The 25547-nt window shown below is 46.8% G+C and overlaps 1 protein-coding gene across 1 annotated transcript; it reads left to right on the top strand.

Annotated features, from left to right (window-relative positions):
* The first annotated feature begins 376 nt into the window (after positions 1-376).
* On the top strand, positions 377-22004 carry LOC115404982 (zinc finger protein OZF-like). Its single transcript, XM_030114367.1, has 3 exons — positions 377-4609; positions 5731-5732; positions 21993-22004. Exon 1 carries the CDS (start codon positions 675-677, stop codon positions 1890-1892), a length of 1218 nt encoding a protein of 405 aa, XP_029970227.1. The 5' UTR covers positions 377-674; the 3' UTR covers positions 1893-4609; positions 5731-5732; positions 21993-22004.
* Positions 22005-25547: the final 3543 nt, after the last annotated feature.

Here is a 25547-nt window from a genome sequence, read left to right as displayed (position 1 = left end):
TTGTACTTTTTGTCCCTCCAGATCTCCCACAGAACCACGACTGTAGAGAGGAGCAGCTCTTTAAACAGGAACCAAGCTGCTGTCGAGATCAGGAAGAACCAGAACCTCCACAGATGAAAGAGGAACCACAAGAACCAGAACCTCCACAGATCAAAGAGGAACCACAAGAACCAGAACCTCCACAGATCAAAGAGGAACCGCAAGAACCAGAACCTCCACAGATCAAAGAGGAACCACAACAACCAGAACCTCCACAGATCAAAGAGGAACCGCAAGAACCAGAACCTCCACAGATCAAAGAGGAACCACAAGAACCAGAACCTCCACAGATCAAAGAGGAACCGCAAGAACCAGAACCTCCACAGATCAAAGAGGAACCAGAAGAACCAGAACCTCCACAGATCAAAGAGGAACCACAAGAACTAGAACCTCCACAGATCAAAGAGGAACCACAAGAACTAGAACCTCCACAGATCAAAGAGGAACTAGAACCTCCAGAGATTGAGGAAAACAATGAACTGGGTATCAGCCAGGAGGCAGAGGAGCTTCCACTCAAGTTTGAAAGTCTTGAGGAGCAAAATTACCTGAGTGAACCAGAAGTACCGGACACTAATCAGTTCCTCTTTTGTGACTCTGAAGTCCACGATGTGAAGAAATATAATAGCTCAGAATCAATGATAAATACAAAGCTTAAAAAAAAAATCAGCACGTTTCATAGTGAGCGTGTGGAAAACTTTCCTGTGTCGGAGAAGCAGGCTGAATGTGAAAAGCTTCTCTGTGAGGAAACAACTGCTGAAACTGTCATTAAAAAACGTAAAAAATGTCACAATTTAGAAACTGTTACTTATAAGAAGAAAGTTTGTGAAATCTTTAGGGAAAGTTTCAACCAAAATAATGATTTGTTGGTCCACAAGAAAACTCAAACAGGTGAGAAGCCTTATTCTTGTGAAACATGTGGGAAAAGTTTCAGGAAGCAAAACTATTTGTTGGTCCACATGAGAACTCACACAGGTGAGAAGTCGTATTCTTGTGAAACATGTGGGAAACGTTGCATTCGTTTGAGTAATTTTTTGGACCACATGAGAATGCACACAGGTGAGAAGCCATATTCTTGTGAAACATGTGGAAAATGTTTCAGTTACCAGACTCATAAGTCGCGCCACATGAGAACTCACACAGGGGAGAAGTCGTATTCTTGTGAAACCTGTGGTAAAAATTTCAGTCAAGGGAGTCATTTATTGACCCACAAGAAAACTCACACGGGTGAGAAGCCACATTCTTGTGAAACATGTGGGAAACGTTTCAGTCGTTGGAGTAATTTTTTGGTCCACATGAGAACTCACACAGGTGAGAAGCCGTATTCTTGCGAAACATGTGGAAAATGTTTCAGTTGTCAGACTCATAAGACGCGCCACATGAGAATTCACACTGGTGAGAAGCCGTATTGTTGTGAAACATGTGGAAAATGTTTCAGTCGTCAACGCAATAAGTTGGTCCACATGAGAACTCACACTGGTGAGAAGCTGTATTCTTGTGAAACATGTGGAAAAAGTTTCAGTAACCCCTCTGGTTTGAGACAACACAAGAAAACTCACACAGGTGAGAAACCGCATTCCTGTGAAACATGTGGGAGATGTTTCAGTCGTCGGACTAATTTACTGATCCACATGAGAATTCACTCAGGTGAGAAGCCGTATTCTTGTGAAACATGTGGACAAAGTTTCAGTCACCCCTCTACTTTTAGACTACACATTAGAACTCATACAGGTGAGAAGCCGTATTCTTGTGAAACGTGTGGGAAATGTTTCACCAGACAGAGTAGTAAGTCGATCCACATGAGAACTCACACTGGTTCACACTATTCTTGTGAGACGCAGGAAAAGTTTCAGTGACCAGTCTTTTAGAATACACTAGAAAACTCAGATGGATGACAAGCCGCATTCCTGTGAAACATGTGGACGTTTCCTCCTCCTTAGTGATTTTTTTTACACTATATGAGAACTCACACAGGTAAGTCGCTGTATTTTTCTCAGAAATGTGAGAATCGATTTCATCATTGTTTATTGTCCTGCCACAATACGTGAAAGACTCGTCGGGAGGTGTCATTCATGAAGTTTAGCTTGAGCCCAAAATCACAATGTATCATCCGGTCCAAAGGAAAACCTAGTCTCACTCCAAATGTTGTTATACCTATGTTAGTTCACAGCATATTTATGTTGTCATTTCAGAAAAGCACCTCAAAGTTGGTTACATTGCTACATTTCATCTGCCCAGTCTTTCCTATGGGCATAACCTTAGATCAAATGAGTGTCGTCCCTCCGCCTGACTCCAATGAAAAACATGGCCAACATTTGAAATTGCTGTATTTGAAGATACTCTGTTTCTTTGCCTTCATTTTGATGACTTTTCCTTCCATTTGGTTTATGTACATGATCCGTCGTTTCTTCATTTTGATATTCTTTCTTTCAGCTCAATCAACAACACTGTGGCAATGCTGTGATTTTAGTTGATTTTGCGTCACGGGCTGAAACCCATTTTACAGTCGATACAGAGCAGATCTGGAGCTCCACAGGTTTGCCATTCCCACCAGATGCAGTTGCGGAGTGCAAGAGGGAACTGAGGACTGGCATCCGGTCATCTGTAGCATGGTGAATCCGTCATCTTCCGTCCAATCCTTTGCGTGTCGGCTGCTGTATCCAGAAGAGACTCGCTGTCAGATCATTTTTCACTCAAGTTTCAGGCGCATCAAACTTCAGGATGAGTTTGGATCAATACAGAAAGCGGTACTGACTCTACATTACCAGTTTTTGGTACTTTAGTGTGTGTTTCTGTCGTAATAAATGTTCATTTATTGCTGGCAGCAGATGAGTCGCTAACAGATGCTGTGCTAATAATTTTATTGAAAATGCACTTTACATTTCAATGAAATCTCAAAGTGCTACAGCAGTACAGAGTTAAAACAACAACAAATAGCAAGAGTTTGAAATGCTTTACAAAAATCAAAACATCAAAACAATGTTGTTGAAAGACTTCTAATAGGCCTTTTTTAAAGACCTCCACACTTTGTGGAGCCCTCATGGTCTCTGGGAGGGCATTTCAGAGCCGAGGGGCAACTACCTGGAAGGCCCTGTGTCCCATGGTGGAGAGTTTAGTCCTTGGTTGGTGAAGGCAGTAGGTGGAAGAGGAGGAGTGCAGTCTTCGTGTGGCGGTGTGGATGGTGAGTAATTCGCTGAGGTCGGCAGGGGCAGTTCCATGGATGCACTGATGGGTGAAGAGGCAGAGTTTATATTGTATTCTGTATTGTATGGGTAACCAGTGAAGGGACTTGAGGACAGGAGTGATGTGATCGTATCTGCGCCTCCTCGTCAGGATCCAGGCAGCACAGTTCTGAATGTACTGGAGTTTTTGGAGGCTCTTGCCAGGGATCCCGGCGAGGAGGGCATTGCAGTAGTCCAAACTGGAGGAGACAAAGGCATGGACCAACCTCTCAGCATCTGGTTTGGAGAGGGAGGGACGGAGTTTGGAGAGGTTTTTGCGATGGAAGAAAGAGACCTTGCAGAGGTGGCGGATATGGGTGTCAAATGAGAGATGAGAGTCCAATTTAATTCCTAGGTTTGTAACAGAGGTGGAAAGGGGAATGTTCTGATCCAAAATGGTTATGCTGTTGAGGGAGAGAGACTGGGTCTGATGCAGAGTGCCTATTATGATGGCTTCAGTTGTATTGCTGTTGAATTGGAGAAAGTTGGTTGCCATCCATGCCTTAATCTCCTCCAGGCAGGCTTGAAATGTAGCTGGCAGAGCTGAAGGGATTGTGGAGTCCATCTTCATATATAACTGTGTGTCATCGGCGTAGCAGTGGAAAGAAACCTTGCGTTTATTGAATATCTGACCTAGGGGGAGAATGTAGATGGTGAACAGGGTTGGACCAAGGACAGACCCTTGTGGTACTTCACAGGTGACGGTGTGCGGTGATGATGTTGATTGTCCAAGGGCCACATGCTCTGTACTATCGGTGAGATATGATTTGAACCAGTTTAGTGCTGTACCAGAGAGTCCGACCGTGGTCTGGAGCCGATGGAGCAGGATGGTGTGATCAACAGTGTCAAACGCGGCCGACAAATCTAGCAGGAGGAGGAGGGATGGTGAGCCCCGGTCTGCAGTCACCAGCAAATCATTGATAACGCGGACCAGGGCCGTCTCTGTACTGTGAGATTGGCGGAATCCAGACTGAAATTTTTCATACAGATTATGGAGTTGGGTATGAACAACTTTTTCCAGGGCCTTTGATATAAACGGGAGGGTTCATACCGGTCTATAATGGACTAAAATGCTTGGGTCGAGAGTTGGCTTTTTTAAATGGGGGCGTATAACAGCAGTTTTGAGAGGTGGGGGGACATGACCGGATTGAAGTGACTGACTGATGATGACAGTGATTAATGGACTGATGGCAGAGATGTTTGATTTAAGTAACTGTGTTGGGAGAGGATCCAGTGGGCATGGAGAGGTCCTCATGCTTTTTAGAACCCTCTCAACCTCCGACTTGGTGACATCTGAGAATAGAGGGAGAGTGTTCGGTAGTTCAGGGAGAGAAGTGCCCAAGAGAGGTGTGGTTGAGGGCGGGAGGGCAGACCGAATTGAAGATACTTTGTTGATAAAGAAGTCCATAAATTTATTACACTGATCTGTGCTGGAGTCGGCATGCGAGTATGTGGGAGGTTTGAGTAACTTGTTTATTGCTGAGAAGAGCTGTTTAGAATTACCAGTATGTAACTGTGTTGAATGCAGAAGTTGTAGCTGTAAATCTGAAGCTGTTTAAAATGCTGCACTCCTCAGCCTTGAGAAAAATCTTCTTAACCAGGAGCTTCCTAAGATTAGAAGTATTCCTGCTGCAGCGACCATAATCTGTATCACATTTTGAAAAGTGGAGTCGAGATTTGGATCGCATCCCATCAGCCATGCTGCTGTGTTTACTGAAGACTCAGCAACTAACGTCGTTACGTTCATGACCAAATCTGGTCAGTACTGATAAAAATACCGAATTCGGTCCCCATCCCTTGTCAAGCCGCAAGTACAGTGCATCCAGTGGAAATCCTTCAGCTTGTTAATCCATTTAATTTTCAATCTTTTGTTTTTCTGTCAGTGTCTTTCTGAGACATTGGTTTGTTCAAAATCACAAGAAGCTAATTTCATGAAATTCTGAAACATTTTATTGTGAAGAAATTAGACCTTTTTGTTAACCCGTGTGTTATATTGTGAATGAAATTTAAATGAAGTTTTGGAGAAATTCAAACATTTCACATTGTTTTATTCACATTTTGAACATTGTCATAACCTCTTTGGAACTGTAAATAAATTAAAAAATATATTTATCAGTGTAAGTTCTTTATTTTTAAATGAACATTGATGTTTCTTGAAATTTCACCTCTCAGAGTCTGATCTGGAACTCCTCCAACCACAGCAGTGCAACAGAGTCCCTGTTGTGGAAAAAGAACAGGAAGAACATGGAAACTAAAGAATGAAAGTTTCATTAGTGGAAGACTGGTAGTGTGAGGGGACAGTTGTAACCAGTGAGCCACCGTACCACACCTTGTAACATCTCTTATCTTTTATTATTGAGCAGAATGTTTGAAGAGCAGCTGGAACCACAGTGACTCTGATCAAACAGGAATTAGCAGAATCCATCTGATATGAAGCTGTGTGCTGAATCCCACTTCCCTCCTCTTTGAAGAGGAGTCCCATATCTGTGTTCAGCTTTTTGTTCAGCCTCTTCTACACTTTGGATCACTGTGTCTCAGGACAGTAGTAGAGAGCTGTGTCTGCCAGGGTTAGCTTTGGAATGCTCAGTGTAGTTGATGAGCCTGATGTTTGGGATCCATATCGATTATCGGGAATATACTGTCTATGACTGTCTGATTTTGCTCCTTTCCAGAGTATAAACTGAGGAGCCTGAAGGTCTGAATAATGTTTGTACCAGAAAAGTACAGAATCATTTCTATCTGTCTGATAGCTACTTGAGTGTGGAAGATTGTTCTTCTCTTCCACTGACTTCTTGCCCGTCAGGAGAGATGTCTGCAGCTGTTCGTCCTGGAAAAAGTGGAGAGAATGAAGACTTTAGATGAACATTGTCCATGAGGCTGAGAGGAGAAGACAGTGGAAAATGTCCCCTGAACACTGTTACTCTGTGGACACAAACAGCTGGACTGCAGCTGAGATTCCAACCAGTTTGTTCACAACTTGATGTCAAAGAACAAATCCAGTGAGATGAAACAATGATTGTTGGTCAGTGAGTGTCGTGGAATTTTATTTTAAAAAGTATCCTAGGCCAGTCACGGTGCAAAAAACCCCACAAACATATATTCCAGAAAAAACGTAAAATCCTCAAGTATATCCACTCTTGGTTCTTGAAGTCTTCCATCGTAGTTCTCCTCAGAAAAATCAGGCAGAGTCAGAGTCAGAATGCAAAAGGAGGACTTTATTCCCAAAAACACCTCCTGGCAGTCGGGTTGACCAAAAGAACTGACGCGCCGATCGCTCTCCGCTCCATCTATTTATACTATTTCTTGGGAGTTCGTCAACTCTCCATGGACTCTTCGTCAAGACACAATTGTTCCCCCCTCCCTACAAAGGTCATGGTCCGTGACCCCTTGGGAGGCCCTCTCAGCCTCCATCAAGTCTCCATCAAGTCTCCATCAAGTCTTCCCAAATGCCAGGTGTTGTGCAACAGATCATAGTGTCACATTTCTTGTCCAATGAGCCTCATTTACACCAGAGGGAGACAGAGAGACAATTGACCTAAAGTCTTGACTTTTGAAAAAACAAACTGTCCAGCTGCCAAGAGGCTGCTGTAAAAATGAAACATGGCAAGCTGGCGAACAGAAAAAGGATACATGTCTTTTCTACGCCTGTGTCTTACTAGCATACTATAACTAACAGAGACATGCATTACATGAACAATAGTAAATAACATAATATAATAAGCATGATGTAAAGAATATTATAAAATTATTCTACATTTCCCCCCTGTGAGACTAACAAGTCTCATACTACACCACTATAACTAATCAACAACTTATTCATAGCAAACATAAGCATTTGTCTGTAAGCGTGTAACGGCAGTATTTAACTGCGGCACATCTTGCACCTTTTCAAAAAGGTTATGTGGTTTCAGCACACACGTATGAATATACTAAATCATCTACATAAAATGATTAATAACATGATACACATTCCCATAAATGATCAATACTAAGATTATATGACTAACTTCATACAGAGATTATACTACTAACGGTTAACCATCTACTATCAATCAATCTCCTGACTGAACCTTCCCAACAGAAGGATATGAGCAGCAGTACACTACTCAGCGAAGCTTGGGGTATTATTGGGTGCAGCGGGAACCACATCCTGCTGCCAGCGGAAATGCTGAAAAGCAAATCATCTTTTGTGAGTGGCAAGTATTGACGCACTCAGCTACGTGGTGTATCTTCCAACACCTGAACATCTTTCATCATCTCTCGTACATCATTCAAAGGCATGGTGGCAAGGTCCTCCCGAGTATAAACACAAACTTTTCACAAACTTTTCAGATCCTACGCGAGCATTGGTGTCGCTGTCGCTGACGTCGCTGCCGTCAGATGATATTGGGTCATAGGTTGGGGAGAGAGGTGTCTCCCTGGCTTCTCAGGGGTTCGGGGACCCGTGTGTGTGATCGGCGTTCCTTTGCTCCTGCGCTGGAGCACATCCCTGCGTTGGCATGAAGGGAGGGGAGGTGAGGAGAGGGTCTCAGGAACTGGTGACATAGGTTGGGAGGGGATGCTGGTAGTAGGTCCTCGGAGGCTGATAGCAGCATGGAGGTGGAGCCCAGTACACGCCGGTGGACTCTCGTGGACGAGGTCTGCTGGGTCCTGGTTGTAGATCCCCAATCGTCAGATGCCATGGGGCAGGCTCCATCTGGAAGACACTGTCCGACGTCCTCTCTCCTGTTTGGTCTCGAGTCATCGATGGTATGTTGTCCAACAGGAGTGCATTCCTGTCAATATTGCTCTTCACCATGATTTTCCCTATAAAGACAAATAACCCATTAAGCATTCTTCTAATGGTATCCACCATAGGCACATTGTTACCTTTTTCTTTTTTTTTCATTGTTTTCCATACTACCCCTATCTGGAGTTCTCCAGAAGTAGCTAACACTCCACCTACTGTGGGGTGAGGTAGCATAGCAACCTTACAGTCGCAACAACCTATTGGTTGTGTTAAACTTTTTCATAATCTATATCTTAATGGTCCTTCTCCTTACTCTAGATCTCCAGAGCCTACTTGTTTCTAACTTAGTTGAATTCTAACTGAATCACTCCCTTTGCCTACTTGGTAACAAACCTCTACTCCTAGTTTCTTTGCTGCTTTGTTTGGAGATCAGTCTTTAAGATCTTATTTCTGTCTAGCTGCGCCTAATCTGCAGGGGAGGCATCATCTTTTCCCTTCCTGTGGCTGCCTCTTCCCTGCGTGGAGGTATTACCTTCCCCTTCCAGCTCAGGTGGTGTCTGCTGATGCTTTGAGGGCGGTCTGTCAGCCCTGCAGCAGCAGTTTCAATAGAAACAAACAGTCTTACCCTCGATGTCCTGTGCAGTGCAACTTGTTCAGGACAACTTTGAATGGACCTCCTCGTCTCAGTTGGTTCCATTCCCTCTGAAACCTTTTATTTATACCCCCTCTCCAGGTCGCACTCATTCTAGAGATGGTGTGATTTCAGCCTCTCTGTCTTCTTTGGCCCCTTTTACCTGTTGAAAAATCACCTTACAAATACAGGACAATTGTTGAACATAACTTCTCAGCTGTTCAAGAGATAGACCTTCATAAAGTCCCTTCAAAAAAGGTATATGCATGGGTCTCTCTATGCATATTTCATGCACTGTTAGATGGGTTAGTGTGTTAGTTTAGTTAGTTTGACAACACTTAGCAAAACATTCTTAGACATCTTAGTTTGTTCTCTCTGTTCGCTATGAACTTAATTCCCTTAGCTTTCAAAATTCCATTTGCTCATTCAGCTGTTCCCTGCAACTGTGGGTTATACACATCCAAACGTCTGCGGGATCCCAAGTATTTCATAATATGTTTTATTACCTCCACCACAAAGTGGGATCCACTGTCTGAACTACATGTGTCAGGAAAACTAAACCTTAGGAAACCTCTCTACACAAAACTTTGCTACAGATCCACTGTCTGGTGCATGGGTTGGTACTGCTTCCTCCCATCCCGCTGTGGCCCATCCAGGGTGTTCATGGTCATACCCCTTAAGCCACACCGTTTTTCCTTGCAGGACTGCCTTGTCCTGTGCTGCTATAAGAAAAGATAGAATAGTTAAGGTTTACAATCAGCTGCAAACAGTATGAGGCACATACTTACCCCTGCTGCCTTTTTTCCTCTTCATCAGTTATTGATTCCCTTTAGCTATTAAGTTGTTTGGCTTTTGATGGGCAGGTCATTCAATCACTGTAACTGCCATTGAAAGTAACATTACTTGTAAGAGTTTGGCAATTTCATCTGCATGGGTGTCCTAAAAGCCTTTATTTCTGCCAATTGGGCAGAGCATGGTTTTCTCAATTTAGTACTTTATAATTCCCAAAAAGGTGCCATCTGGCTTTAGTTCAATTATGGCAAAACCCACATGGTTGTCCATGGCATCCTTAAAACAAGATCCATCCATAATTAAAGTCACATCAGCCGTTATTGGTTGGTTATATAAGTCATCATATACCCTCATAGAGTTATCTGTTTCTTGTTTACAGTCATATTGGATACCTTCATCAGGAGTTACCATTTTAGTGGCAGGATTCACCGCGGCACACCGCTGGATTGTGAGCTCAGGAGCATCAAGAATAACTTCATTACCTAGAACTGGTGCCGACTGCAGGTCCTTTTTTTACGTTTAATTGGTCTGCAGCTTTTTTCAGTGCACGTAATGGAGCTTTTTTTTTTTTTTTTTTTTCCAGCATAGTCAGTTATCCATGGATGGTTATATTCAGTCATCCCCAGAAAGGCCGTGGAGCTTGAGTTACAGCCTCTATCTGATGGAGCTATGTTCCTCTTTCCTATGTCATCTACATACTGCATTACTGTGCTTGCAACATCTATATGCTGTAAGTCTTAGGCTAGTATGCTATCAAATACTGATGGACTTTCTACATAACCTTGTGGAAGTCGAGTATACGTATATTGTTGCTTCTGATATGTAAAAGCTAAAAGATACTGTGACTCTTTATCTATCGGCATACTGAAAAATGCAGAACAAAGGTCTATTACCGTATACCATTTAGTATCTGGTGGGACATTTGATAGCAACGTATGTGGATCAGGGAAAACATATGTGGATCAGGGACGACAGTAGTCTCAGCATCGACAATGGCATTGACAGCTCTTAAATCATGAACCAACCTATCATCTGTAGAATTGTTTTTTTCTTGATTGGAAGATTAGTGTGTTACATTAACTTTTTGTTTTAACTAGCACTCCCATTTCTAGTAATCCATTTATGGTTGGTTCAATGCCTTTGATTGCATGTTGCTTCAATGGGTACCAATTTCTGTTTGGCAGTGGATGGGTTTCACTGATTTGACTCTGCCCACATCAGTCTTATGTCTTGACCATACTTCCAGTGACACTTGTTGGAGAATTAGCTCTTCGTCTTCTTCGAGAGTTGAATGAAGTTTTCCATCAGTTGGATCCAGTAGATCAGGGTTGTTGGTTTTTTCCCCTCTGGTTGTTGGCACCTCATAGTGCTTGATTCTTTCATTTCCTTGTCAGGGAAATCCACATACCCCATCTGGTATGCACATTATGTTGGCTTGTAGTTGGCATAAAATTGTTGGCTCCATCTATCTTGAAAGATCATGGGTTTTTTATGCCATGGGTCTTCAGTCAGGTCTGCAGCGTCAGGCATAGCTGCAGAGGCCTATACATGATCCATAGATACTACCGCAGCCTCCGCAGATGAACTCATTGCGGTGTGGTTGGAATGTCATCTGTCTCCACTGTCTGCAGAGTCTCTTCTTCTCCAGCAGGCGTCACTCCTCTGCCTGGCAGTTGGCTGTGTAGCCCCCCTTCTCATCCCTCTTCTTGGAATTTGATAGGTGGGTGGAGCTATTAGGAGCTGTGGGCCTGGCGGGTGTCAGCTGTCTCCGCCCCCCGTCCAACCAAATCCATTGCAGCATTCCTTGCTCTTGATTTACTGTCACAACTTGCTTGCTCTGTTCTCCAAGTTGCATTGCTGTCCATTTGTTTGTCAGTTCTTTACTCAGATCTTCTTCTCTTCTGTTGCTGAAATCTTCATCTCCATAATGCTTGATCTTTGATGCCATTTCATCACAACATTTCTCATCAAAGACTCCTAGAGGCCATGTTGCCCCTTTGGGAGTTCAGTTGTTCTATTTTCTATACATTTTAGAATTTCTTTTTCAAATTTTGGGTGCTGTCATATTAGTACCTGTGCCTCCTGTTCTCTCTTGATCCATTTTAAATCCCTTGACTCTTTCCACACAGCTTCTGTGTCTGTGGGGATAGTTTATATTAGTACAATAAATTATTTATTTCTTTATTATTTATTTAGAACTGCTGTTCTCAATACTAGTTCTCTAATATAATCATTAGGCATGCTGTGGTTCTCAGTTTTGTACCAAACCCTTCTGTACGCCATACATAGATCAATTCACCTATAAACCACAGTCTGTCGTTGCTTAATTAATTAATTTCTTACAATTGGCCACCTACTTGCAGAACAGATCTCTGTCTGTCTACCTGCATGAATAAGCACTCTGCTAAAGAAATCCCCATCCTGCGAGTAGCTGTCCAATCACTGTCTCTTCCACACCCCCCTGCTGCCTATGTGTGAAATCTGAGCCAGAGGAGCAAGAGGAGCGCTCACCTACAGATCGCAAATAACCCGTTCCAGAAAGCCATGGCGAGTGGAGGAGTAGAGGAGAACGAGAAGGAAAAGTTTGTCGAGGCATTTTTAAAGTTTAAATTTGTGTATTTTCTTTTCAGGTAGTTACATTCAAACTTCAAAAAAAAAAAAAGAAAATACATTTTAAAGTCTTTTCTCTCTTTTTTTTTTTCAGGATGCAAAAATACATACTGAAATAAAACCGTAAGCCCAAACTGAGATACGGACCAATCTGTGGAAACCTGTTACCCTTTCATGGAATGACTGATATCCAACCATGGATTTTACTGCCATTCCGTGCCGTAATAGATTACTTGGCAGCAAAGTGGCTCGCCTTGATGGTGCTTCACTTCAGCTGCACTGATAACGCATCCAACCCCCCTGCATTCCAGCGGCTCCTGATCCCCGTGTCCAGAGCACGTCGGGGAATTCCCCCTGTACTTGTTAGAATAACACATCTGGTCAAATGCCACAGTTTTCTGAATTATTTCCTGCCGATTTTGCCACAATTCAACTTCAGTTTTCATTTTTATATCTACATTCTATCCAATAATAAGTTGTTTCATGCATCTCAATTTCTCTCCTATGTTCTCAGGAGAGTAATAAATACTCCTTATCACTGCTGCCTCTTCTCACTAGCAGTCACTCCCCCATGGTTGACTCTCAGCGTACTCTTTTACGCAGCCCTGTACTATAGGGTTCTAAATTTGATCCCTTAGTTTCTGCCACCATCCCAAATACAATTTCCTATCTATAATTATCCATACCCGTCTCATAATAAAAACTTTAACGTCACATAAGCTGCAGTATTTAAATAAAATATTCTTTAATCGTCTCATTTGAAGGCAAACCTGCTGTAAATTTTCCACCTTCTCAATTTAGTCAGTCTTCCTTTTCTGTCTATTTACACTATTTATATCATTTTGCTAAAATACCCTATGATTACATGCGCATTTTATTTACATATGTACTTTTTTTGGCCAAAGTTTCTACTCCTTTTACCATCTGCTCTCCTTCAAACTCTCACAGACAGTCTCACACGCAGAGTCACCCCTTCTCCTTTCCTCACATCTTTATAACACTCACTTGCTCTTTTTACACACACTCTCTTAGACATAGACACATTACCTCCTCCGCGTCAGAAGGCTTTTTGTTTTACAACCACCCTTTCAGCCCCAAAATTCGCTCTGACGGTGCAGCTCACAGCTGAGCCGACAAATTGACCTTTGGCGGTAACCGCAGTTGGGACGGATCCATCCGTGCTCGACCCTCTCCTGGAGTCTCTTGTGTACACTTTCTCCTCTCCTGGGAGAAGGCTTACTAGATTACAACCTACGCTTCAGACCCAGAGTTCACTTTGACAGCCCAGTCTCTCCGCTGGGTCAACAAATTAACCTCTCATAGGTTGGACCGGCCGTCCGTAAAGGACCCACTCCTGGGTCTCCTGTTTTATACCCTCTCCCTCCTAGAAGGCTTTATTTATGGCAGAGATTACCCATTCAGCCCTAAGGTTAAATTACACAGAAACAACACACTCACATCCAAAATAGTATAGAGCGCTATTTACTTAGAAAAACCTCGGCAAGCATTTAGACATAAAATTATGAGTAATTGTTACCTTAATTATTTCCAAATAAACATCACTTAACTGCAAAGTTCTCTTTTAATACAGATCACTTGGAATTTAAACTACTTAAATTTCAGACTTATCTAAACTTTTCTTTAATTTAGTTGGGTAAATAATGTGTGTTAAACATAGCGTTTTGTATTTAATATTCAAACAAGCAAATTTGCATTCATTTTACTCCATGTAAAATTTAGAACATTATCTAAAGTATTGAATTACAGTTGTTCCTGTCTAACAAACCCTTAGCGGTATCCGCATCTCCACACTGGCGCCTACTCCCGTCTTAGGAGAATTATCCTCAAGCGGCTCCCACTCTTATACTTAGCCGACCCTTCTCTGGCCGCTGTGTCGCTTCCCCCTCAGAAGTTAAGACACATAGCAGCCTGAAGACAGTCCGCACATGCAAGCGGCCCCTTTTTACCCTTAGCAAGCAGACTCTTTCTGCACCATGGTCATTACTCTTATGCAATTTGGTCGTTTTTTGCATTCTGACTCCGAACTCCCCCTCTGAATTTCTTTTAAATCAAATTTTCTTTTTTATCTTTAAAAATCACTTTTTAACTTTAACTAGGTTCTTTTGGATTAGTTTAATCCGGTTTTGGATTTCACCTGGGCAGAGACCAGACATCGAGCACACAAAAAATTTAGACGCAGAATAAATTAATCTGCTTACCTCCAATTGTTGTGGCCACAGTGTGCTGAATCAGTCCTCCTCCACAGATAAAAATCAATCTCCGGTTACTCCTCCTGGCTGGCTCGCCAATAATATGTCGTGGAATTTTATTTTAAAAAGTATCCTAGGCCAGTCACGGTGCAAAAAACCCCACAAACATATATTCCAGAAAAAACGTAAAATCCTCAAGTATATCCACTCTTGGTTCTTGAAGTCTTCCATCGTAGTTCTCCTCAGAAAAATCAGGCAGAGTCAGAGTCAGAATGCAAAAGGAGGACTTTATTCCCAAAAACACCTCCTGGCAGTCAGGTTGACCAAAAGAACTGACGCGCCGATCGCTCTCCGCTCCATCTATTTATACTATTTCTTGGGAGTTCGTCAACTCTCCATGGACTCTTCGTCAAGACACAATTGTTCCCCCCTCCCTACAAAGGTCATGGTCCGTGACCCCTTGGGAGGCCCTCTCAGCCTCCATCAAGTCTCCATCAAGTCTCCATCAAGTCTTCCCAAATGCCAGGTGTTGTGCAACAGATCATAGTGTCACATTTCTTGTCCAATGAGCCTCATTTACACCAGAGGGAGACAGAGAGACAATTGACCTAAAGTCTTGACTTTTGAAAAAACAAACTGTCCAGCTGCCAAGAGGCTGCCGTAAAAATGAAACATGGCAGGCTGGCGAACAGAAAAAGGATACATGTCTTTTCCACGCCTGTGTCTTACTAGCATACTATAACTAACAGAGACATGCATTACATGAACAATAGTAAATAACATAATATAATAAGCATGATGTAAAGAATATTATAAAATTATTCTACATGAGACATTTTATGAAGACAGCAGGTTGAATGAGACGTTCTTAAACTCAACTCTAATGAGAGACAGAAGCACAAAGAGGGGAAGCAACATGACTTTGGAGTGATTCAAAGTGGACACACAGCAGATCAACAATTTTCTTCCACTGCAGTAGAATGAGGATGAGCTGAAGTTCAGTGGGCGGGGCCAAATATGTCTCGATATTGTCTTTGTTCAGTTCAAGTCGACCAATGAAATTCAGTTTAGCTTCTACATCAGATCTTTCTTTCTTTCTTTCTTTCATGTGGATGATGGAGCCTGATTCATGTGTCTCATCTGAGTCTGCAGGTTGGTTCCAGCTCAGGTGTGATGAAGTTGCTGCTTCATCTCTCTTCTGCTCCAGGTTGTCAGAATGATCCAGAAAATGATGCAGCAACAACGCAGAAGAATGGGAATCAGGAAGAACCAGGACTGTGGTCCAGTCTCAGCTGTGGGGAACAGGTCAGAGTCCAGTCAGTCACCCACAGTCTGGCATCCAGCCTCAGAGTCTGCATACTGTTACACAGACTGATGCCCAATCTGGGGTTTGAGACCCTCTAGAGGGTCAGCAGAGTAGATCAATGACTTTACAAGAAGAGCAATGACCAGATGCTCTGGTGAACATGCAGACAGAAGTTTCAGTCTCACCTGGGAGCTTCAGTTTGCTGCAGGCTGCAAACCACGTCCACCTCAAGAGACCGACGTTCTCTGGGGTTTTCATCGACACATCTGTAAGAGGAGCTGTCGTCTGGCTCACGGTACGGTGAGAGGCAAAGACCCAGCAGAGCCGCTCTGCTTCACCACGTCCTGGTCTTTGTACCACAGTAGCATCGTGTCTTCAGCAGAGAGCAGCTCTCCGAGCTCACCGTCACTGCGTGCACTGCGTCAACAGGCCCTGCAGGACAGAGTCACACATGATGTTCAACCCCGACGACTGAAAACTGCATCCTCAGGTGGTGAAGGGAGAGATGTGACCTCACTTGGTGGCTCCTCTCACTTCCTCTCTGCAAGTCACTTCCTTCCTTTGTCTCTCAGTATCCATCTTGTTCTCCTAAATAAATGTTTAACATGTGTCTCTGGTTCTCTTTCTTTCTTTCTTTCTTTCTCTTTCGCTCTAATAGTGAAATAGTACAATTGTTTGAGTGGTATTAGGTTAACGATATATTTGTTGAGACTTGTGACACAGAATCGCTTCAGATCACATTTAAGAAACATTTAATGTAGAAAACATGGAAATCTCAAATTATTCACACAATTCTTTGTGGCCACTGTGTGTGAGGAGATGAACCACAGCAGTGTCTTCACGTAAGTTCCTGGATGTACTACTAAAAGCCAATAGAAAGCCAACACGCTAAAAACCCGGGTCGATTGAATGACCCAGGTCTAAATGCCGATTAAACCCTCTCACACTGCCATGAGGAGCCAATTATTAATGGGTTTAAATGAGTTTTTTGGCCAGTGTGAAAGGGGCTTTAAATAATTTCATGGTCTAAATTGCTGTAAAATGTGCTAAATGTCTTTAAAACAGGGAACCAATATGAACGAGAAACTCAGAAACAAGTACAATGAATTAAATCATTAATGAATGATCTTGTGGATGACCTTTGCATTAAGTTTCCCACTTTGACATTGATGGGTTTGTTATGATTCCCAAAATGATTCCTGGCATTTGGAGAATTTACAACTGATCAGTATTGTCCCCTCGAGGTGGAGGAGCTATCCCGCTGGTGCTCCGCAAACAACCTGTCCCCGAATGTCGAGAAAAATAAAGAACTGATCATGGACTTCAGGAGGATCAGACAGGACCACACACCCCTCCTCGAGAATGGAGAATAGGTGGAGACTGTCACCACCTTTGTTTCTGCGCACCCACAACTCTGCAGACCACTCCTGGTCTGACAGCATCAGGGCCCTGGTCAAAAGAGCTCAGCAGTGGCTACACTTCCTACGTGTCCTCAGGAAAAACAACCTGCTTGTGGCCTTCTATCACTCCTCTGTGGAGATTGTACTGACGTACTGTCTGAGGGTGTGGTGCGCAGGCTCCACAGCTGAGGACAGGAAGGCAGTGCAGAGGATCATTCACACTGCCCAAAAGATCATCGGCTGCCCTTCTGCCCAGCCTGGAACACATCTCACATCCTGCTGTCTCAGGAGGACCAAAGCCATCACGGAAGACCCCTCACACCCTGCCCACCCCCTGTTTGATCTTCTGCCCTCTGGGATGTTGATACAATAGAATTAGTAGTTACTGGATGTAACTCCAGTTCTACGAGTAAGTGCGTGCCCGCCTACGGGCTTCAATAGTGGCACACCTCCATCTCTGTCCAATCCACTGAGACCAAACAAAGCTTGATGCACCAATCCCCCGCGCACGATGGCACACAGCACCACGCCCCTCACGAGGATACATAACCTCGGACGGCGCTACAGCAGACCCTTCTTCTGACGTCAGCAAAACAAGGGAAGCAGACAGCTGGGCCAGCAGGTAGGCGGGCACGCGCTTACTTGTAGAAATGGAGTTACATCCAGTAACTACTAATTCTACTTCGTAAGTGCTTAGCCTGCCTACGGGCTTCGCTAGTGGTACTCACCAAGGCAAAGGCCGTAGGTCGATGAATGTACTCTCAGCTGGCCTGCTGACGGGACTGGTGCGAAAGACGGAAGTAAACAAACCGGACGTCCAGAACGGCCGTAGAACTCTCGAAGGACGTGGTGGGCACCCAAGCGACAAAGCACTGCCCACGACGTACAAAGCATCGCCACAGCAACACACACACATGCCGGCCGGGAAACCACAGCAGCCGACAGGCTGGGGTTAGGCCAGAGGTGCACAAGTCCCCCATCCTCGCTGAACACCATGCAGGACGGGTGGACCGACAAAGCGCAGAGATCCCCAACTCTCTTGGCGAATGCCAGCGCTAACAAGATGGCGGCCTTAAAGGAGAGAAAGCGGTTCTCCGCCTGCTCCAAAGGCTCGAAAGGAGGCCCCTTAAGACCCTCCAACACCCTGTGGAGGTCCCACGGAGAGACCACATGCCGGGGGGGTGGTCGCAGCCAACAGCCCCCCGCAGAAACTGCTTCACAAGCAGGTGACTGCGTGCAGAGAAGCGGCCGAAGCCGCCGTGGCCCGCTGCGATGGCCGATGCAAACACCGCCAAGGTGGATGCAGCGCGACTGCTGTCCAGCAGGGCCTGGAGGAACTCCAATACTCCACCGATAGCGCAGGAGACCGGGTCCAAACCCCTCTCCAAGCACCACGTCGTGAAGAACTGCCACCGAGACCTGTAGGCCTTGACAGTAGAGGGGGCCCTGGCATTCTGGATGGTGGACACCATCGCCGGGGGGAGGTGTAGTTCCACCAGCCTCACCCACTCAGCCTCCAAACCAGGAGCCTCCTGCCCAGGAAGGGGCGGGACCGAAGGGCGCCCCCTGCCTGCTGCAACGTGTCGGGCCTGTCCGGAATCGACCACAGGTCCCCGACCGCCAGCTGAACCAGGTCCGGGAACCACCATGCACTCGGGGTGTCCGGAGCCACCACAATCACGTGAAGACTGCGCAACCTCACCCTGCGAAGCAGCGGGGTCAAGAGGTGGACTGGCGAGAAAGCGTACAGGAGGCCCGACAGCCAGCTCCTGTGTGTGAAGGCGTCTACTCCTAGAGGGGGCGCGTCTGACGACCTGAGCAAGAACCAGAGTGCGCACAGTGCGTTCTCCACACTGGCGAAAAGGTCGGCCACTGGGAGCCCGAACCTGCGCCAGAGTTGGGCCGTGACCCACAGGGACAGGCCCCACTCGTCGTGGAGTGGGCCTCCCCGGGACATTCTGTCTACACCGACGTTGAGGACTCCGGGCACGTGACACGCTCTGAGAGACGCGACGTGCCGGTCCGCCCACAGGAGGATCTCCGCCGCTATGCGATGAAGAGGGGGAGACCGGTTCCCCCCCTGCCTGTTCAGGTACACGACCACCGTAGTGTTGTGGGTCCTGACGAGCAGGTGGCTGCCGTTCGGCCTGGCTTGGAAATGGAGCAGGACCTTTTGTACTGTCGTCATTTCCAGCACATTGATGTGAATGGGAGTTGAATCCCAAGCACCGCCCACCGCGTGGTGGTCTAAGGTGCCTCCCCATCTGGCGAGAGATGCATCCATGAACATGGGTCGCGGGGCGTGGGGCGCTCCATGTCTCGGGAGCACTGGGGTGCTCCAGGGGGCTGGTTGCTGCTGGTCCGCTGTGCGTCGGCGCTGCGGTGGCGGCTCACGGCGGGGCAGCCGCTGGGGCTGTGACCTGTATATTGGGCCCAAAAAGAGAAGAGGTGGACATGCGCCTGTCCCTTTCCGACGGCAGCACGGGCTTTCCACCAGGCCCGGTGCAGGATCGGGGGAGGAGGCACAGCTGAACAGAGTCCTCAATGGCAGGCTCTCTGGAGACCGGCGACCAGCCGTCCACACAGGAATACTCCCGGTAGCCCTTCACCGTACCCTTGGCAGCAAGTGGCGTACACCAGTCCCGCTGCACGTGAGCTTAAAACGACGACATGGCGGGACATAGCACTGCAGTCCGGGACCGAGCCCGTGACTGAGAGCAGAGAGCAAAATCACGCTGCACCGGCTCCGGAGGCTGCAGCGGCAGCGCAAGGCCAGTGCGCTCGGCAGCTGAAGTGAAGAGCCCCGCGAGGTGCTCCACAGGCTCGCGGGGGGGGCGGGAGACATTGGAGGCGGAGGTGGAGTCGAACCGAGTCGAACTCCGTGACACCGACACGCTGCTGTGACTGCTGCTGCTGCCACTGTCGCAGATCTCGGCCCAGTCGTAGGTGGCAGCGACGGGGGCGGCGGTCTCCTCGGCATCGTCCTCATGGGCAGAAACCAGGTAGGTTGCGTCCATGAAGGCCGCTCGCCGCTGGCTCTCTTTGAGCGGCAGCGCGAGACAGGCCGGGCAGGAGGCCCGCTGTCTATGATGCTGCCAGCCAAGGCAGAGGAAGCAGAGCTCATGACAGTCTTGCACGATGAGCGGTCTCTTAAGGGAGGCCTAATCACACGGCCATATCGACTGCGCACCTCCCCAGGGGCAGGAGCAGGACCCGACGGCAGGGTAACAGGGGCCGGAGCTCCCATGGCAGCAGTTGACCTGGGGGGACGTTCCAGTCTCGGGGGCTGCGCCACCTCCACCGGCTCCTCTGGCAGAACATGCGCAGGCTTCAGGCGATCCACCAAAACCTGGACCAGCCTCCCGCCCTTGTCCAACACAAATGTCTTGGGCTCCGCCTCCAGAACGCGGGACAGGCCATCATAAGGAGGCCGCAGCGGGGCCCGGTGGGCGTCATGGCAAACAAACACATACCTAGCCATCATCAAAGTCCTTGGAATATAGGAGCGAGGGAGGCAGAGCCCCGGCTCCAGCAGGGCCCTGGTGTGGCAGTGAAACTTGGACCGCTGACATGCCACGCAGGAAGCTGCCCAGCTTCTGATGTCCTTCCTGAGGCCCGGCCAGACAAACTTTGCCCCCACCAACTTCACTGACGCCCTCACTACAGGATGTGACAGTGTGTGGATGGCATCAAACACCTGGCGACGCCAGCCGGCAGGTACCATAGGGCGGGGCTGACCTGTGGAGACATCGCAGAGAAACGAAATGTTGCAGCCCTGAAATGCCACGTCCTGCAGCTGCAACCCTTTAGCGGCTGTCCTATATGCTTGGACCGCTCTGTCAGTCTGCTGGTCGGCAGCCATCGCAGCATAATCCACCCCCAGCTGCACAGAGTTCACATGCGCCCGGGAGAGACAGTCAGCAACAGTGTTGCTCTTACCAGCAACATGCCGAATGTCCGTGGTGCACTCCGAGATGGCCGAGAGGTGGCGCTGCTGCCTGGCAGACCATGGTTCTGTGGTCTTAGCCATGGCAAAAGTGAGGGGCTTGTGGTCCACAAAAGCGGTGAACCGCCGTCCCTCCAGCAGGAACCGAAAATAGCGTGTGGCGAGGAAAAGAGCCAACAGCTCCCGGTCAAATGTGCTATATTTCCTCTCGCTGTCTCGCAGCTGCTTGCTGAAAAACGCGAGAGGCTGCCAGGCACCATCCACCCACTGCTCACAGATCGCACCCACTGCATAATCCGAGACGTCAGTGGTGAGCACGACCGGTGCTGTAGGGGAGGGATGCGCCAGCATGGCGGCATTGGAGAGCGCGGCCTTGGCCCTCTCAAATGCCAGGATTCTCTCGGGTGTCCAGTCCAGTCCTTGGTGTTCACGCCCCTCAGAGCCTCATACAGGGGATGCATCAGGTGAGCTGCGTGTACGATAAAGCGGTTGTAGAAGTTCACCATGCCAAGGAACAAAGCGGAAAAAAGGCGATCGCCTCCACTTTAGCGGGTAATGGAACCATCCCACACGAGGAGACATCATGACCCAGGAACTCGACGATAACTTTCCCTGCCAGGTGGACCGAGAAATCCTGGATGTGTGTAATAGGGTACCGATCATGCTTGGTGATGTTGTTCAGTCACCGAAAATCACCACACGGCCTCCAGCTGCCATCCAATTTTGGGACCATGTGTAGGGGTGAGGCCAACGGGCTGTCCGAGCACAGCACAATTCCCAGACGCTCCGTAGTGGTGAACTCCTCCCTGGCAATCCCCAGTTTAGCTGCATCCAGCCGGCGAGGGTGCGCATAAACCGGCGGCCCAGTAGTGGGGATGTAATGTTCCACCCCGTGTTTGACGAGGGAGGCTGAGAAGGTGGGGACTGTAAGATCTGGGAACTCAGCCAGGAGCTGCTGGTACACATCCCCAGTGGGTAGACGATTAGTCAGGGACAGCAATCCACCCCTCCCCAAGGTGCATGAATAGGAGGAGAAAGAGAGCGCGTCCACCAAGCAGCGGTTTGTAATGTCCACTAATAATCCATGTGCACATAGGAAATCAGCCTCAAGGATCGGAACAGCTACATCAGCCATCACAAAGTCCCAGCTGAACTGCCGACTGTCAAAACACACACCTGGTGCCAAATGTGCGAATAGCAGTCCCGTTCATGGCATACAGCTGCGTACCATGTTCACCACTGGCTCTATCAGTGCTGGAAGCCGGTAGAATGCTCCGCTGTGCGCCAACTGAAAGAGCCGGAGGAGCTGCGCCTTCAGGGTGGCGTACCTGTCCTGCGCCAGTGGGTCGTGCAGGAAACCCATGACATGGTGGGTGGTCGCTGAATCCAGAGCTGCCACCACATAGTAATACCGTGTCTCGTCCGCCGTGATGCCTCTCAGCTGAAACTGCGCCTTGACGTGCTGGAACCACGGCTCCGGATCCTTTTGCCAAAAGTCTGGCAGCTTGATCGCCATTGCATAAACAGCGGCAGCGCCCTGCGCTCCTACTCTGTTGCTTGACTCCACAGACATGTCCAGTGTCAGGGTCGCCAATGTGGCGGTCGCACAAGGAGGAGACGGACGAGAGAGTTGAGCTGGGTGTCATTTATTGGCAGCACACGGGTGGCAGCAGCCATTCCAGGAAGCAACACACTGACAGATCATTCCTGCCCTTTTATCCCCACCCACAGTGAACCACACCTCCTCAGGTGACTAAACCCCGCCCCTTCTAATGTGAGGAAACACACTCTCCCAACAGACACCACAGACTAATCATTTTCTATCATTTTCTCATTCTTTTGTTTACTGCAGAGTGTGAAACCAGGCAAAGTGGGTGACATGGTTTTTATCTCAACAAAACCAAAATCAAGACAGTACACAGGCTGACGGTGTAAGGTATGTTTTAGTCATCTTTTCTCATTTTCATTGAGTCTTCAACTCCTTTATTAGTCTTAGTCATTGCTTAAAGGTATAATGAACGATTTTCTCGAAAAAGTTGAAGCCAAACGTCTGTTACTCGCTTTTTGAAAAACGCGCATGTGCCAGACCATCCTACCTGCTCTGCTGCTCCTACGAGGGCACTTGACGGCATTACGCAAGCATTTCTCCAGTGTGATTGATATGCTGGAGGACCAATAGTTGAGACTCGCATCACGCCATTCATTGGCTAAAACGTCGTCCATTATACACCACCCCTGTCGATCCCACATTTTTTTAAAAATGTGCATAATTTGGTTGTGCTATTGTCTGTGAGATCAGTATACTGCTACATTAACATTATTCCTGAGTCTCTAACTTTTTAGGATGATTTTAGGACTATTTACTTTAGATTTCTTACATAGTAGTTCCTTTAAGCACTGGTCATAGTCATATAAAATTATTCACATTATTTCTGTTTACATTACAAGTTAAATACAATGAAGTAGTTATGTTCATATTTTCTGTTTTCTTTTTCTAATTATTTAACAACTATTTTCAAAGGAGTCAACGCTACAAAGCAGTAAGAGGAGATTCGCCAGACCCAGACGTCATGAAGGTCGACGAGGTGTACCAGGACTTCACGGCTGACATTGCTCCTCTAATCACCACACTAGCCATAAGTGATGAGGTCCCCCTCATTGATTCAGCTTTCGGGACAGTTCAAGAAGGCAGCCCCATCTCATACCAGCACCCAGTGCCAGTGAGTAGGGTGATCATTAAAGGGGCACAGCGCAGTTTTAAATATTAAATTATCCATTATTCACACCCACACACGTTTGTACCTTTGCCTGATGGGCAGCAAGAGCTATTTTTGCAAGATCGCAGTCGCTCCTATTTTCCTGTGCAGCGCACTGAAGGCACAGCAATATGAGTGATTCGGGTACGAATCGCTCTGAGCCTGACGTAATGCGCGCTCCTGCTGGCCTGGTAATCCTAAGTTTCGATTTGTCCGCCATTATTCCGCCAGACGCTTAGCAGCAACAACTGAGCAGTACTGAGGATGGAGCTTCCAGAAAGTAAGAAAAGAACGCCTTCTAGCACTGCCACAACTCCAGCACAGACCCCACCAGGCAAAAGAAACTTACATTTTACTCGAGCGCTGCTAAAAGAGCGAGGAAGGTCCCCTCTTCTGTGCACGTACATGGGCGCATGCCACAGACACGAGCTTTTCACTAAGCTACAGTTACGCCTAAGGCCTGCAGGGGTCGGTGTTTCGCATAAAACAAGCAAACTGCGCTGTGCTCCTTTAAGCACCCAGATGCCCCCCTCCACCACCCTTGCCATTAAATGGTCACTGGCTTGACCAAAGCACACGTTCCTTTGTGTGCACTCACCAACAACTACGAAATTTAATGTCACTTAATGTCACTTTCGACATGGCACAATCCATTGAGATGGCCACAAGGGAGCAGAGTGGGAGCGCTGAGTGACACAGTCTTAGGAAGATGAGGCTCACCTCTTCCAGATTCCGTGAGGTGTGCCATGTCATAGGCCACAGCGCCGCTGAGAACCTTGCTGAACGGATCAGCAAAGGTGGGGTTCAGACAACACCGATGAAGAGGGGTCTAGCACTGGAGCCAGCAGCTATTCAGGAATATGCCCAAATTAAATGTGTTAATTACAGGCCATTGGGATTTGTCATCCACCCAGATGCTCCCTGGCTTGGATCCTCTCCAGATGGCATTGTGTTTGATAGGGCTGAACGATATATCGTTATCATATCAATATCAGGATATGAACATTCAGAACATTAGTTTCCCAAAATCAACGATATCAGGATTTCCCCTGCTTGCCCTGCATGTAAGCTTGCCCATGCACAGGTAAGGCCAGCCAACCACAAATCTCGTTTACTGGTTGACAGCTGATGGCAGAGGGCGGTTGCAGAATCTGCACAAACGAGTTTGATGGAAGTGGCAGTGAGTTCTCATAAATATAACTGCATTTTTTTACATCCTTTTGTATTATGATGTTTTTATTTTTCTGAAAAATGCTTAACTTTCACTGAATCCATTGTAATATATCGTATCGATATCGAGATATCTGGCATGGATATCGAGATATGAAATTTTGCCCATATCGTTCAGCCCTAGTGTTTGATCCAACTGAGAGTCCACCGTTTGGGCTGGTGGAGGTAAAGTGCCCCAATGCAAAGAGCTATGTAGATGTTGGGTACCTTCACATGCAAAGTGGCACCATGCACCTGAAGCCAGGCCACAGCTACTACTGGCAGGTGCAAGGCAGAGTCCTGCTGGGTTGGGTACCCGAAAAAACAGCTGAATTGCGGGTGGTTTTTAAAAGCTTTTTTTTTCTCAGGTTCGGATCTGGGTGGGAAAAATAGCTTGCGGGTCGGGTCACGGGTTGTAGATTGACTCATGAGAATCAATATAAAATAATAATAAATAAAATAAAAACGTTGTGACGTGATCCATCTGCTACGACTGTCTGCAGCTGCACCGCGTCTCTTCTGCATCCACTTCCGGGCTTTTCAGTGAGTTGAGCAAACTACAGAAAACTATCTTGGTCATTATTTACTCTCTGAGGGTCGCTTCCGCTATTTTGTGACAGTCATTGGCTCAGCTTTTTAAACGCGTTTCACCATTGAATAACACAATTTGTGATTGGACGAGAGCATCAAACAGTCTGCCA

This window comes from Salarias fasciatus, chromosome 18 (genome assembly GCF_902148845.1).
Source record: "Salarias fasciatus chromosome 18, fSalaFa1.1, whole genome shotgun sequence".
In the NCBI taxonomy this organism is placed as follows: domain Eukaryota; kingdom Metazoa; phylum Chordata; class Actinopteri; order Blenniiformes; family Blenniidae; genus Salarias; species Salarias fasciatus.
Note: the sequence above shows the minus strand (reverse complement) of the source record. Positions and strands in the feature narration are given on the sequence as shown.

Bases quoted from the DNA above. Each gene is read 5' to 3' on its own strand.
- LOC115404982 (XM_030114367.1), top strand. From the start codon at position 675: ATGATAAATACAAAGCTTAAAAAAAAAATCAGCACGTTTCATAGTGAG.